Source organism: Hevea brasiliensis, chromosome 11, assembly GCF_030052815.1.
Source record: "Hevea brasiliensis isolate MT/VB/25A 57/8 chromosome 11, ASM3005281v1, whole genome shotgun sequence".
NCBI lineage: Eukaryota > Viridiplantae > Streptophyta > Magnoliopsida > Malpighiales > Euphorbiaceae > Hevea > Hevea brasiliensis.
Window position 1 is genome coordinate 71,730,608 of NC_079503.1, and position 16,882 is coordinate 71,747,489.

Below are 16,882 nucleotides of genomic sequence, written 5' to 3' on the forward strand. Positions count from 1 at the left end.
ACCAAAGGGAAAGTTTATAGGTTGAAAAAGGCATTATATAGTCTGAAGCAATTACCTTGAGCATGGCTTGATAGATTCATTAAGGCATGATATCTTTTGGGTACTATCAAAGCAATATAAATTATACTCTATTTATGGAACACTGTAGAGGTAATATCACATTGCTTATTATTTAGGTTGATGACATATTTGTAACAAGAGTTGATAAGTGGGAAATTGCCCATCTGAAGAAACTCTAGGCTCAGGAGTTTGAGGTTAAAGATTTGGGTAAATTAAGGTACTTTCTTAGGATAGAGGTTGCTAGATCAGACAAAGGAATCTTCATTTATTAAAGGAAGTATATTTTAAACCTTTTAGAAGAAATAAGAATGTTGGGTTATAAACCTGCAAAATCACCTATTGATACCAATCATAGATTACAAGTAGGAGTTGGGGAATCCATTAACTTAGGGAGATATAGAGGTTGGTAGAGAGATTGATTGATCTCTCACATACTAGACCTGACAAAGCTTATGTAGTGAGTCTAGTAAACCAGTATATGTATGATCCTAGAAAACCTCACTTAGAATCTATTTTTTGTATTTTGAGATATCTAAAATCTGTACCTAGAAAAAACTTTTTTTTTTTTAAAGCCATGGCTATCTCTAGATAAAGAGCCTTAACAAATGTAGATTGGGCTAGATCTCTTGATGATAGGAGGTTAACAACAGGCTATTGTACCTTTGTAAGTTGTAACCTGGTCTCTTAGAGAAGTAAAAAGAAAAATGTGACAACTGTATCCAACGTAGAAGTAGAATGCAGGGCCATGGCATAGGGCATCTATGAGATATTATGGTTACGAAAATTGATGGAAGAAATGAAGCTATCAGAGATCAACAATTTATCCTTATTGTGTGATAACAAGGCTGCCATTAGCATAGTGCAAAATCCAGTCGAACATGATCGAACAAAGCATATAGAGATCGATTGATCCTTTATAAAGAAGAAAATAGTGGATGGAATTTTGAGTGAGTCTCATGTGTCTTTAAAAGAATAGTTGGTCGACGTGTTTACTAAGGGTTTAAGCAGTAATTTTATTTCATACTCTAGTTTGCAAGTTGGGCATATATGATATATATGAACCAACTTGAGAGGGAGTATTGAAATCCCTGATTTGTAATTGTAGAATATTATTAGGATCTTATTTGATTAATCTTTCCTATTGTACTATTATGTCCTATTTATTTTAGCTTCCTTATTAGGATAAATCACTTGCATATAAATAGGAGAATGTACAAAGAATTTCATGTATGAAAAATATAAAGATTTCTCTCAAATACATTAGTTACATTAATAGCTTATAAATTTTTACCATTTTTAGAACTATTTTGAGACATGTACAATTTTAGCTATTTTGACATTATGCCTGCTACTGCATTTTGTAAAGATATTATATTAAAGGCATTACGTTTTCAGGAGAGAGTATATTTTTATTTCTTTAAAATGGTTACAAAAGCATAAGATAATGGAAAGACCCATTTACATAGATTTTCATTTTAAAAAAGAGAATGCAAATGAATGAGACAATAAGCCATGCCCAGGCCCTTGTGAGATGATATTGTATGAAATGAAAGTGAAATTTGTTAGTGTATTGGGGAATGATAAATAAAGTAATATTTTACGAATAAAGTGTTAATGGGTCTCACCTAATAGATCTATAAAGGTATATTATAAAAGAGTTAAAGGAAAGGTTACTACTAGGCTTGCTACAGATTTTGGTGGCCTTATACCTCCTAATACTATAGCACTAGTAGCGATTAGGCTATTACAAGGAATGTCTGGCAATAGGTGAGATAGTAGAGATCAACACCCTAAGGAGAGTTGAACCTATTCAAGTCTTTTCAAATAAACTTTTTATGCATACATGTACACGCTTGCATGATAAATTATTATTATTATTATTATTATTATATAATCCAATAGACTATCAAATAAAAGAATTATACTAGAAATCCAACAGAGTCTCCTCTAAAAGTTGAACCTAAAACTACCTGTGAATAGCAATAATCCAAAATCAAGATCACATGAATTCCCAAATTCAAACTTAATTGTATTTCTATAATTCATATTTATATTTCATAATCATATCAATTAATTGAAATCAATAGCTATATTTTAAAGGCAAAATATATAAGTTTATCCCTAAATTTTACTGAAAAAAACTTTGTGGCATCTTAAACTTTTCAAATGTCCCATGAAATACTTCAACTCCTTTAAAAGTCTCATGATACACTTTAACTCCTATAAATGTCCCATTAAAATACCTTTTGGATCCTAGTTAGTAGATCACCATCTTAGCGCGATTGAACCTCATGCTTTTTAGTTTGAGGATTTTAAGGATATCTTAATTCCATTTTACAGAAGTTGAGATGTATTATAGGATAGTTTAAGGGTTTAGAACACCACGAGATCTTTTTGATAAAGTTCATATGTAAAATGGTGTATTCAACCTATTTTAAATGTGTAGAATTCCATACTTAAATTGCCCAAGATCACATGATCATGTCCTCATGTTGATCATGCATAAACATTGTTCTTCCAATTTCATATGGCTGCTTTGAAATTAATTTTTGCATGAAAGAAGAATCTTCTCAGATTACTTAATGCACACATCATATATTGAACTTAGCACGAAAAAATTATGATGTTCATTTTTATATCTCTTTCATATTATATGCTGGCTAATTAATTTTCCTTTTTTCTGCTTTAATAACTAACTAGATAAATAACCATAATTTGCACGTGAATAATAGTAATTTTAATATATAAAATATTTTTAAAATTAAATTAAATAAAAAATATATATTACAACCATTTAGAAAATAAAAAAAAAATAAAGTTGACATTTCTTTTCTCTTTTTTTTTGTAATTTATAAATTAGTGGATAATTAAATATCTAAATTAAAGAAAATTAAACTTTTAATTGTCAAGGTTTTGATTTTCAATATTTTAAACTGGTGAATAATTAATTTCAAATTTAAAATATAAAAAGGAAGTAATTACAATTGCCAATTATGTCACGACTCAACCTATGGGCAGGATCGGCACTATGACCTGGGCCGGCATAAAGGCCCCGAGGCCCGTAGTAAGCCTTACTGCTCTCAAGCCATGACCAGGCCCACAATTTAGACGCAATATGTATATCAAATAATTTAAATTAAACTGTTAAAATTTTATTTCGGGTCAACTTAACCCAGTAATTATCAGAAACTAAAATTAAGGGAGCCCAACTCAACCCTATTACATCATTTACAAACTATTTAAAACTCATAAAAATTTTTCCTTTGTTAGTACAAAAACTTAAATTCATGTAGTCCCTGACAAGATTAATGCTACTACTAGTACATGTGGAGTTCTAAATTATAAATTTAGATAATAATAATATAGTTAAGTAATTTTTTCATAACCTACAAGGAAAAGAACAGGTTATTCTGAAAAAGGTCTCCTCCTGTAGCCTGGAAAAATATGGTGAACAGGAGTGAGCGTTCGACTCAGAGAATAAAATACCAATTTTAATCATAATCTCTATAGCTATCTAAAGCTAATGCACCCTATAGAGTGGTATGCAACATCCTCATAAATTTTTCATACAATTCATATCACAATCAGCAAAAAGGCAATTTAGAGTACTCACACACCCAACACTATCAAACAATACATATATGGAAGCTGATCCCCTATATAACCCTTTTAATCCAACCTCTGCCAGCGAGTGTCTCTCAAGCCAGACTTTCGCTTAATAAACCAAATGCGGGGTCTCATCGAGTGTCTCTTAAGCCGTGTCTACCCCGAAGGACCAGGTCCCAGCGAGTGTCTCTCAAGCCATGTCTACCCTTCCTGTCTATATCCAATACCATACCACATGCACGCCACGCACACACACTGCTCCAAATTACCACAAACAAAATCCATGGCACTTCAACAATTATGAATGCAATATAAAACGTGCCTAGTGTTTAACTACATGATACATATTTATAAGCGATGCATGGGCATGCTTGAACATATAATAACATCGAAATTACAATTAAAATTAATATTTTACTTACAGTACATCAAGGACTATTGTGACTGCTGGATGGAGAAAAATAGCTAACCTCGATCACTTAATAATTATATTATAAATTTATTAGTACTAAGTCAACATAAAACTCTAAAGAGACAACAGACAACCTAATTTATGCTGAAAATTCAACAGAGTTTCCCCTATATCTAGGACCTACCCAATGTGCAAAAGGCTTTAAAATACACTTCTATATCTGTCAATCACACAATCACAACTCAACCACATCACAAGGCCCCTCCTGGGCCCATCCAACAATCAACAATCACAATGTGAAAAATAATAATTTAGTCCTTATAATTAATATTTTTTTGCAAAAACTACCCATATGAGCTCTAAAAATTCTAAAACTTTGTCCTGCGGTCCTTAGCAATATTACTAAGCTAATGCAAAAGGAATTATAATTTTTTGATTGTCTACGAATATTTTATGAATTTTATTCTAGATCGGTATTAGCCGAAAAGAAGCAACTTGGAGTTCGGGTTTACCTATGCCAATTCTGACACTTGAAATGCGTCCAGAACATCTGAAAATGCTAGGATTGACTATAATATCGATCACATTTTGAGACAGGCTGCCAGGCAGTCGGATCTGGCTGAAAATGCTATCTCGGCGTTGATGAGCTATCCTCGATCCGATTGCACCTAAATTAATTCCAAATTTTGTTAATAATTATCATAAAATTATTTTTAATTTTTTTAAAATCGAAAAGTGATCTGGACCGTCCGATTATTACCTTTTCCAAATGGTGTTCGATTGGAGTGGGATTGGCCCTATCTTGAAGATCTCTTTGTCCTGAGTCCATCGGTGGTCTCGGATTTCCGATCCGACGGTTGGATCGCCAGAAAAGTGGCCGGAAAGCCACTGCCATCACTTTCTCTCTCCTCTTTCTCTCTCTTCGAAACTCGCTGGAAACCTTAATGGAATGGAGCATCGCCGGTCGGGATGGGAAGCCCGTGGTCCCAAGAGTTGAGCGCCACCCTCCGTTGGCCAAAACGCCACCGGGAACCGCTGGAATCACGCTTGAAATAACGCTGCTGCCGCGCGCGTTGGGGCCTCCTCTCACCGCTGTTCACAATCTAGAGGGTTGTCGGTGCCGCTGGGGACCACTGGAAGCTCGCTGGACCTCTGAAAAAGAGAGGGGAGGGAGGGGCTTGCTGCATTTTAATTGTCTAGTTTTTTTTTTTAATCTTTTAATTACATAGCTAGTCTCTAAAGTTTCATGAGTTATTCATTTAAGTCTAAATTTTTAATTCTTTGAAATTTTAGTTTTCAATTTAAAACAACAATAATGATGATGATGATAATAATAATAATAATAATAATAATAATAATAATAATAATAATAATAATAATAATAATAATAATATATGAATAACAAAATGATACCCATTTAACAAAAATTATCATTGTGAAAATATTAATTTAAATTCATAATTAAAATATCAATAGATTATCAGGTCAATAAAAGAAAAATAAAATAAAATATATTTATTAGAAAAATTGGGTTTTTACAAATTAGCAATAGTTATTATTGCCATATGGTTCAAGAAGAGGATTATATATTTATAATTTTAATTGGCTAGCTATAATTGCTATCAAAATTTTAAATTAGTATAAAATCAATAAAATTAAAAGATCAATTAATTAAAATTGAAAATAAATGAAACATTTAAAATTTTAATCATTATAATTATAACATATAAATTTTCACAACATAATTCTCTAAGAGATTGACCAAATTTGATGAAAGTTTATATTTTTAATAATTAACCTTTAATTGATAAAATTATTGTTATTTTTAAGAAAGTTTGGATTAAAAAATTGTACGTTTTAAATTTTTGTTAATTATTTTAGTTAGGAGACATTATATTTAGAAAGTAATTTTTATTTTACTTATAATATTTTATTTATTTAGTAAAATGCCTAATGTTCCTTTGATGTTGCATTACCTTTAATAATTAGACATCTTAAAAAAAAAAAAAAATTCAATCATTAATTTTTTATAAAGATTCAAATGTTTATTTTTCATAAATAAATGGTAAGATTATTTGAATTTGAAATGTCAAATTAATTAGGGAGTTATATATTACAACCATTTATGAATTACAGAAAAAAAATTTATTGTTGACCTTAAAAAAATTTAAAATTAGTTAACACAATTTAATGTTTAAATTAGTAGATAATTAACTATCTAAATTAAAAACAATGAACTCTTTTAAACGGTAAAAAATTTAATTAATACTTTTTTATTATTTGAATTTGAAAGTTTAAATTAATTAAGAGCAAAATTTGGATTGTATTTAGAAAATTAAATTAAATAATAATTATTTATTGTAACAGTTTGGGAAATATATAAATAATTTACCATTATTTAGAGTTGAAAAGTCAAAATTAATCTAGGAGTGATATTTAGATTTTAATTGGATAATTAAAATAAATGATTATTATTGTTTTTTTTTTGGAAAGTTTCAGTAAAACAACTATACATTTTGAAATTTGATAATTACTTTAGTAAGTAAACATTATATTTGGAAAGTATTTTTTTACTTTACTTATAATATTTTATTTATTTAGTAAAATACCCAAAGTCACTTTAATATTTCATTACCAGAATTTGAAAGGTTAAATTAATTAAGAGTAAAATTTAAATTATATTAAAAAATAAAATTAAATAACAATTATGTATTATAATTATTTTTGAGATATTAAAATAATTAATATTAATAAAATTAAATAATAATTATATATTATAACTGTTTATGAAATGTCATTTATAAATTCAAATTTAATTATAATCATTTAAGAAATACTGAAATAATTGCTATCAATAAATTCAATTAAAATTTATCACTTGGCATAATTATAATTTATTTAAAATTATATGTGACAGTATCAAAGAAAAATCTATTTACTTTTTATATATGTATATAAATAGATTAAGACATTTTACACACATTTTTTAATTTTATTAATTAAATCACTAAGTTTTAGCATTTATTTAATTTTGTTACATTCAATTGAAATAATTTATCATAATGATAGTTGATTAATAAAAAATTTTAAATGCTAAATTATTAAATTTGAAAAATAATGCCAATATGCCATTAAAAAAAGAAAAAAGCAAGCTATAAACCCATTTACACCTATAAAACAGTTCTCATTGCCAAGGCAAGTATAAACTTTCATTCCTAGTTCTCCAAGCCTAGATGCTTTTAAGTTTATAGCAAGGAATGGCTGAATCAACTCCTCTTCTCTCCCAATTCAATTCTCCACCAGAATCAAAACGTCCGTCCCTTAACGAAGCGATTGAAGAATGTATAGCAGATTTTGGGTTTGCCCAATTCGTTCAAGCAGTTTTGGTGTCATTTGCATGGGTTTTTGACGCACAGCAAACGTTCATTAGCGTTTTCACTGAAGTCGAACCATCTTGGCACTGCACTTATCAGCTCAGAAATGGATCGTGTGACTCAGTATTCTCCAACATCTGTCAACTTCCCAGAGATTCATGGGCATGGGATAGGCCAATACACTCATCAATAGTATCAGAATGGGAACTTCAGTGCTGGAGTTCACTCATCAAAGGACTTCCAGCATCTTCATTCTTTATGGGATGCCTAGCCGGTGGACTAGTTCTAGCCACACTAGCTGACTCTTCTCTTGGTCGCAAGAATTTGCTCTTTCTCTCATGTCTATTGATGTCTTTCTCTGCTTTAATCACTGTTTTCGCATCAAATATTTGGATTTACTCAGCTTTAAAGTTTCTCAATGGTTTTGGCCGGGCAACAATCGGGACATGTGCTCTCGTGTTATCATCAGAACTAGTCGGGAAACGGTGGCGAGGCCAGGTAGGAGTCCTTGGTTTCCTTTGCTTCACACTAGGGTTTTTGTCATTACCAGCCATTGCTTATATAAACAGAGATTCTTCTTGGAGAACTCTCTATCTCTGGACATCTATACCCACTTTTTTCTACTGCATATTAGTTCATTTCTTGGTCCGTGAATCTCCCAGGTGGCTTCTCGTGCGTGGTCGCAAAGACGAAGCTGTATCAGTAATAACTAGTATTGCCGCCACTAAAAATAATCTCATCACCAAGAACTTGTCCGGTTTGGAAATTGAGCAAGAGCCTTTGAATGATGATATTTACTCGGCAATCAAGATTCTACTAAAGAAAAAATTACGAAGATTATCGGCTGTTATGGTAATAGCATTTGGCTCTGGATTTGTGTACTATGGCATGCCATTAGGTCTAAGTAATTTGAACTTCAATCTCTACTTAAGTGTCACGTTTAATGCCTTATCTGAGCTCCCAGCATCACTGGTCACATTCTTCTTCATAGATAAGTTCAACAGAAAATGTTCACTGCTGGTTTTCAACGGTATAAGTGGAATTTGCAGCATTTTATGTGTGGTAATGGGAAAAATATCAGGAAATTTACAAATAGGATTGGAGATGGTATCTTTCTTTAGTGCCTGTACAGGATTCAACATTCTATTAATATACACAATTGAGTTGTTTCCTACAAGTGTGAGGAACTCAGCATTATCCATGGTAAGACAAGCACTTGTATTTGGAGGTTTGTTCAGTCCATTACTAGTCGCTGCTGCAAGCAAAAATGGGTTTGTATCGTATGGAATATTTGGATTGGTGATAGGGATTTGTGGATTGTTCGTCATAAGCCTGCCAGAGACAAGAGGGAAGACACTTTGCGACACAATGGAAGAAGAAGAGCACAAAGAAGAAAGATCTAGACTGTAAAATATTCCTTGTAATGGGAAAAATTATTGAGTAAAATCCTGTCATTACTAATGTTAATCATAAATTATGGTGGATTTTACATGTGACAGATCATGAAGTCTAGAATCCAAACTAGTTTCATTTGTATTGTTTATTATTATTTGGTCAATCGAAAAAAAAAAAACATGATTTTATATTTTTATCCAAAGGTTTTAATTTTGGATTAAATATTCTAATCTTTCATATTGAATCCAATTATGGTAGGTTTAAATTAATTTAAAGAAATTTAAATTTTGTCCATAAAACTTAAAATTATGATAATTAAATGGCCTAAATTTATAATTATTGTAACTAAATGCCCTAAAGAAATTTTGTACCATTGATTATTGTAAAAAATTATAATGAGATTAATCAAAAGAATAAAATTAACTCTTTAAAATATATATAGATAGATTTTTATGAATTGGCTAATAAATTTTAAAAATTTATGGCATTTAGTTATCATAATTATAAGTATAGTTAACAAAATTTCAATTTCTTTAAATTAATTTTAAATTTTAATTATAATTACACTTGATTTAAAAGATTTGATTATTTAATTTAATATTAAAAAGTTTAAATAAAATTTGAAAATTACACAAACATTTTTTTTTTTATGTACAATTGCCTTTTTCATAAAAAAAGAAAATTTTATTAAGAAAATTAAAACCAGGAAGAGAACCTGGATTTGTATTGCGTAGTTTTGTAACGAATCAGTAATGAAGGGAAACAAAGAATCAATGAATGGGGACTTATTTTAAGTAATTCTTATCAGAAAAGTTGTTGTATATCTGTATTAATAATTATTGGGTAAGGACAAAGAACAATTAGTGCTTGGTTGGACCCTTATCATCAGTTAATGTAAATCTACTTGTCAATCATCTTTAGATTAAATATTCATCACAGATCCGATTTGTCTTTTGCCAAAACAACTCACACCTACACTTCCTATTCTGGATGGCAACATTTCATACCTACAAAAAACATGGTGGCACTGTGATGTATTTAATTTTCGTAATTTTATTTTAATTACAAAATTAAGGTAAATTTTAAAATTATGAAGTGCAGTTAATTTTTTAACTTTATAAAAATTTTGTTAATATCAATTTTTTTTAATGAAAATATTAAATATTTATTTTAATTCTTAAATTTTTCTATTTTTATTTTAAGTATTTTTAAAATTTTAGTTAGTTTTTAATATCTGTTTGATAAATTGTAAAATTATTAAAATTCAAAGTATGCATAAGTTACTTTGTTTTAAATAAATAAGAATTATTTTATATAAAAAAATATTAAAATTCACCAAAAGTTGTATGTTTTATATTATAAATTTCATGCAAAGTGATATTTAATTTTTGTAAAAAAATCAATTTGCAGAAAGTATATTAGATTAGTAAAAAAAATTATGACATATAATTTTAAAATATATGTAAATATAATATTTTTTTGTAAGCTGATATGATATAGTATTATATAAAATTAATAATAATGAATTGAATTATTTATGTTTAAAAGTAAAAAATATAATATCATTATTATTAATTTAAAATAATATATTGATATATTTTAATAAATTGTCTTTATTTTTTATTAATCTAATAATTTTTATAAATTTAATAATTGCTTTATTAAAATTATATGTCACTTTACATAAAATTTATAAAATAAAATATATAAATTTTATAAAATTTAAGTTTTTAATGTGGAACAAAGTAATTACAGAAATTACCTATAATTAAATTGTTTAAATTGTTTAGTGCATAAGCATTTAGCCGGTATACAATGATGGGAAGCTAATACAACTCAAGTCCACCTTTTTTTATTGTGAATGACAACTTTTCAAATCCTGGCATCCTATTTTTTATTGTGATATATTTAATTTTTATAGTTTTATTTTTTCAATCCATACGTAAATATTTGATTGAATAATAAACTCTTGATACATTTGTTTCAAGTTTGCAAATAAAAAAAAACTAAAATTACTTATTTATTTAATTTTTAATCCTCTCCATTATATCTTTCCTCTTTTGTTCTCTCTCTCTTGCCAAAAAGTTGGATTTCTATCAGTAAACATACCACATATAAAGCCCATGGCACAATTACATAAAAGAGACCAAACTAATGCCTCTGCCAACTAAACTTAGAAAAGAAAATACCCAAAGCGTACAAAAAAGAACATTAAGCTAAACGAATATTGGACCTGAACTAGAGAACTGACAAAAGTCGAACAAGAACCAAAAGTAACGCCGCTGGTGTAAAGGCCAATCAATTGCCATGGGAAGCCACCAAAAATTTGAATAAGCACAAAACAAAAGGAATTAATGGACATGTAGATTGTTCTTAGTTACAAGTATTTGTCTTGTTATGTTTTTTCAAAGTTTTAGATGTTTATAGGCCCAACCCAGTAGTTTCTTTGATGAATAAAGGTTTTGCATGCCAATTGACTAAGATTGGTACTTGATTTCTAATGTTTTCTTGAATTAAGTTCAAAACAAACTTGATTCTAGGTTTTGATGGGTGCATGTGGCCATTATGAATTGTTTTCAAGTTATAGGTTGTAGAAAGGTGTTTTATAGTTGGATCATATTTGGTAGCCTTGAGGTTGTGTTTAGTGAAGTTTGGGTTGAGATTCTACAGGTTTTCGACTTGAAAATTCTAAAAATTTATAGGTTTGGTAGCTGAAAATCGTTAGCTCAGCAGCAGCCAAATCATGTAGTTTCTCAAGAAAATAGAAAATTTCCAAGTTTAGTAGCCACAGTCACCAGTAGACTAAAAGGAAAATTAAGGCTCAAGACATTGGTAGTCGAAGTCTAAGACTTTGGTAGTTGCAGTAGTTATTGCCCAAAATGGGCAGCCGATGTTCAAGGTTTCGACAGCCGAAGTCTAGCTAAACTTGGTTCTGCCAGCCTTATTTCTGCTTTAGTTCTAAGGCTCCAAAACATAATTTTACTACCCAAAAGGACCTAGATGATGTACTGTTATCCCTTGTAGCAACCCAAGAGAGAGGAGTGAATTGGGTATTAATTAAAAAATTTGAAGGATAGGTGGAGATTTTTAAGAGCAAGTGCACAAGAAAAAAGAAAATAAGATAGAACACAAAGCTATCCCAAGCCTATGTTCTCTCCTCAAGGCCCTCCTTGAGAGTTAACTCTGCTAAAATTCTTCTTTGGGTGAAGAATAAACCCTTTACAACTACCACAAGAGCAAACCCTTGCTCTTTTATAAATTCCTTTACACTAAAGAGCTGTTTAAAGCTCTATCACACTCAAGTGACAATTAATGTTTATAACAACCTTGAATGAACTCTCTGAACCAAGAAATTACAGCTCTAACATCAAGCTCTCAATAATCAATTTTGATAGCTCAAGTTCTAGAGAGAGAGATAAGAGGGAAAAAAAAATCTTTTGACACAATCAATTCTTAAGGAAAATGGTTGTTCTTATTTCTTCAGTCATAAATGACCTCTTTTTTTACAGTTTTGGCAAGAAAATGACCGTTGGGAGTGCATTAAATGTAAATATAGTCATTCAACCATCCAAAGCTTTGTTTTATTGAGTTTCAGAAACAGGTTTAGCTACCACAGTTATTTACTTCGGCTGCTAAAGGTTGGAGTGTGAAAAAATATCATTTAAAAAGTGAACTTTAACTGCTAAAGTTCCCACCTTCGGCTGCTGCAGTGCTCTCTGGAAAAAATGAGTTTAAAAACTTAAAAACCATCATTTGAGGAGTGAACTTCGGCTATCGAAATTGCCACTTTCGAATGCCGAAGTGCTCTCTAGACAAAAGGCATAAAAAGGGCACTTATGCTTAAAAAACTCATAACTTTTTTACACGAACTCAGATTTTCGATCCGTTTGAGCTGTTGGAAAGCTAATTTGATAAACTCTTCAATGAAAATACTTTCAAAAACAAAATTTTCATTTATCAAAAGTAAAAAATTTTATTTTAGTCCTTCTTGGTCAAGAAAAAGTTAAAGATAGAGATACTAAGAAGTTTAGAGATTCGCAAATTTACAACTTTTTGACCTGAACTCTGATTTTTTATCCATTTAAACCATTGGAAAGCTAATTTGATAAAATTTTCAATGAAAACACTTTCAAAATCAAATTTGCATTTTTAAAAAATGAAAATTTCATTTTAGTACCCCTTGGTCAAGAAAAGTTAAACATAGAGACACTAAGAAATTTAGAGTAACCTAGACTTGAGCCAATATAACTAATTAAATGAGATTCAGAAGATATACATAAAAAATAAATAAAGATTATATTGTAGAATCCCATAAATGTTTGCTTCTTTATTTTGCTCTTCCTTAACCTTGATTTGAAGTAATTTGACAATTTTGAATCTAGGGCCTACAAACTCAACATAAACACTTCTAAGGTAGATTAGTAGCACACTAATTGCTTATTATCATCAAAACATGGATTATGACCCCTAGGTCTAATAATCTCCCCCTTTTTTATGATAAATAATTAGTGGATGAAGAAAATTAAGCATAAATGAAGTGTGTGCGTGTGTGTGTATTTTGTTTTTTTTTGAAATTCTCCTCCTTAATGTACTCCCCTTTTCAAAAACATTTTATGCCTCAATAATTAGAATTTTGAGAGCACATAAGAGAGATTTTGACTCAATGAATGTAATACCATAATGTCATGAGTCCTAGATGAATGATGATACAAAGATATAATAAGATAAAATAATCCAATAGATTAGAAAACATGATATAAATATACCAAAAGCATGTATCCCACTAAAAAGCATTTATACCATGTTTATATATCATGTATAAAGCCTAGAATCTGGAATTGCGCATCCACTATCTATATATCTTCCCCTTTTGGCATCATAAAAAATATGCTTCAAAATACTTATTTCCCTCTTTTGTATTAGAAGATCAAGTGCTTACCATTGTACCAAAAGCTTAAACTTACCATAATCAAAATACGCTCCAAAGGGAAAGATGTACAAAAAATATGATCAGAAGTAATCCTAAGAACATTAAGGAATGCCTAAGGGTTGTGACAATAGTGTGAAGGATTGTAAGGCATATATAGGTAGTAGTATCATATCAAGCTATTTGAAAAAAAAAATTTACTTTAATATGTTTGCTAATAAAAGACAAGCTTCATAATTTCTCATCAAAGGATAATTTTCATGAATAGACAATAGCATGATATAAGAATACTTATATGCACACCTCATCAATAGAACAAGTGCAATAGATTAACTTTACCAAAATAAGGTTCAATACCCTTTTTTTGCACGTAACCACAATATAAGTGCAACAATTTCTTTCATGCCAAAAAGAATGTAGGTATCGATTTCATAGAATTTATAGTTTTTAAAAAAGATGTCAAAGAGTCATGTTTCTTAACAAGTTGCCACAAAACAGACATAGTGTTTTCATGTGAACAGTAAATCATAAATATATATGATGTTCATATGAATAGTAAATCACAAATATGTATGCAACATCATAAAGCAAGCATAGGTATAAACCAATAAGTGAAAAGAAATCTAACTTACACCACTTAAATTAGGTAAATTTTCAACATTAGACTTCATAATCCATATTGCCACAATCATATATATAAATATACATATAGCAGCCAAGCAAACAACATTGAGCTAACTCAGATCAATTAACATTGTATAACATCAAGATTAATTGAAGAGAGAGAAAAGAGATATAGGCTAGTGAAATGTCAAAGAAAAGGGCGTTTGGGGGTTTAAGAAAGTTAGGTTTGGCTGTCAGAATCAAGGTTTTCAGCTCCCCCATTAGCTACTATCCGATTTAAAAAAAAAAAAATTAAAGGTTCGACAGCCGAAATAAGGACTTTCAGTTGCCTAAAGTGCCTCTGTCTGAAATTTTAAAATCACACTTTTAAAAGAATACCAACTACAAAAATCTTTTCTTTTTGAGTAGATGAAACTTCTATAAAAACTTTAAAGAACATTAAAACATCAAAAATACAACAATTGAACAAGAATTTTCAAAAAGCATATACACACTCAATCATCACAATTTCAAGCATCGAAGTTATCAAGCATGCCTAATTCTCTCTTAATGAAATTAAATATATCTTCACATAAAGATTTTGTAAATATATTAGCTAATTGGTGATTGGTATCGACAAACTCAAGAACAACATCACCATTTAACATAATGATCACATATAAAATGATGTCTAATATCTATATGCTTGGTTTTAGAATGTTGTATGGGGTTCTTGGTTAGATTGATTACACTTGTGTCATCACATCTAATAGGAATGTTATCAAAAGACACTTTGAAGTCCCTTAATTGTTGTTTGATCTAAAAAATTTGGCTACAACAAAAACCTGTGGCCACATATTCGGCTTCGGCCTTGGAAAGTGTAACCGAGTTTTGTTTCTTGCTACACTAAGAAACTAAAGAGTGTCCTAGGAGCTGACAAGTACCTAAGGTACTTTTTCTATCAAGGATGCTTCAGTCAAAGTTGGCATCATAATAGGAACACAAATCAAAAGATGCATTTCTAGGATACCATAGACCTAAATGTGATGTACCATTCAAGTATTTTAGAATGCGTTTAACAGCATACAAATGAGACTCTTCAGGATATGATTAAAAATATACACATAAACATATGGAGAACATGATGTCCGATCTACTAGCTATGAGGTATAAGAGACTACCGATCATACCTCTATAGAGCTTTTTATTAACCAATTTTCCTTTTTCATCCTTGTCAAGTTTGGTGTTTGTGCTTATTGGAGTTCTACTTGGCTTGCCATTCTCCATCCCATATCTCTTTATCAATTCTTTGGTATACTTGGCTTGGTTGATGAAGATGCTATCCTTAGCTTGCTTGATTTGAAGCCCAAGGAAGAATTTGAGTTCTCCCATCATGCTTATCTCAAACTCACTCTTCATGGTGTTAGCAAACTCTTCACAGAAACACTCATTAGTAGCACCAAATATAATATGATCAATATATATTTGCACTATAAGGATCTCATTTTTATGATTTTTAATAAAAGAGTTGTATCAACTTTTCCTTTTGAAAAACCATTTTGTAAAAGAAAGTTATTAAGCATTTCATACCAAGCTCTAGGAGCTTGTTTCAAACCATACAAGGTTTTAGTCAATTTAAAAATATAATTTAGAAACTCATGATTTTCAAAACCAGGAGGTTGCTCAACATATACCTCCTCATCAATAAAACCATTTAGAAAAGCACTTTTAACATCCATTTGAAATAGTTTAAAGTTCATGTATGATGCATATGCAAGCAAACTTCTAATAGCTTTTAATCTAGCTACAGGGGCAAAAGTTTCATCATAGTCAATGCCCTCCTCTTGGTGATAACCTTTGGCTACTAACCCATCCTTATTCCTAGTTATGTTTCCATCCTCATCTAACTTATTTCTAAACACCCATTTGGTGCCTATGGATGGATGATCCTTCAGCCTAGGAACTAATGTCCAAACCTTATTCCTTTCAAATTGATTAAGTTCTTCTTGCATTGCAAGTACCCAACCCTTATCATTAAGGGCCTCATCTATGCTCTTAGGTTCTATTTGAGAAATGAATGCAAGGTTATTACATATATTTCTAAGAGAGGATCTAGTTGTTACCCCTTTTGATGTGTCACCAATGATTAGATCCTTAGGATGATCCTTCTTGAAGGTCTATTGTTTAGGTAGATCTTGTTGAACTCCTTGATGAGGAGCTAGTTGACCTTGTTGCTCTTGAAGCGTAACTTCATCATCTCCCAAATCCTTCAAGGAATTTTCCTTGAGTTGATCTTGATTTTCACTGGATTGAGGATCTTCAAGAGTCAACTCATCAAAATTACTTACAACATCATCATCATCATCATAAGAAATATCCTTTCTAGGATCAAAGGGGTTAGCTTCATCAAATACAACATGCATTGACTCTTTAATAGCTAAGTTCTCTTATTAAAGACTCTATATGCTTTACTAGATGTAGAGTACCCAAAGAAGATACCTTCAT

General features: G+C 30.1%; 1 protein-coding gene across 1 annotated transcript; it reads left to right on the forward strand.

Moving 5' to 3' along the window:
- The first annotated feature begins 7,284 nt into the window (after positions 1-7,284).
- Positions 7,285-9,049, forward strand: LOC110664211 (organic cation/carnitine transporter 3). Its single transcript, XM_021823792.2, has one exon. It carries the CDS (start codon positions 7,336-7,338, stop codon positions 8,860-8,862), a length of 1,527 nt encoding a protein of 508 aa, XP_021679484.2. The 5' UTR covers positions 7,285-7,335; the 3' UTR covers positions 8,863-9,049.
- Positions 9,050-16,882: the final 7,833 nt, after the last annotated feature.

Excerpts from the sequence above, each read along its gene's own strand:
- LOC110664211 (XM_021823792.2), top strand. The coding sequence starts at position 7,336 with ATGGCTGAATCAACTCCTCTTCTCTCCCAATTCAATTCTCCACCAGAA.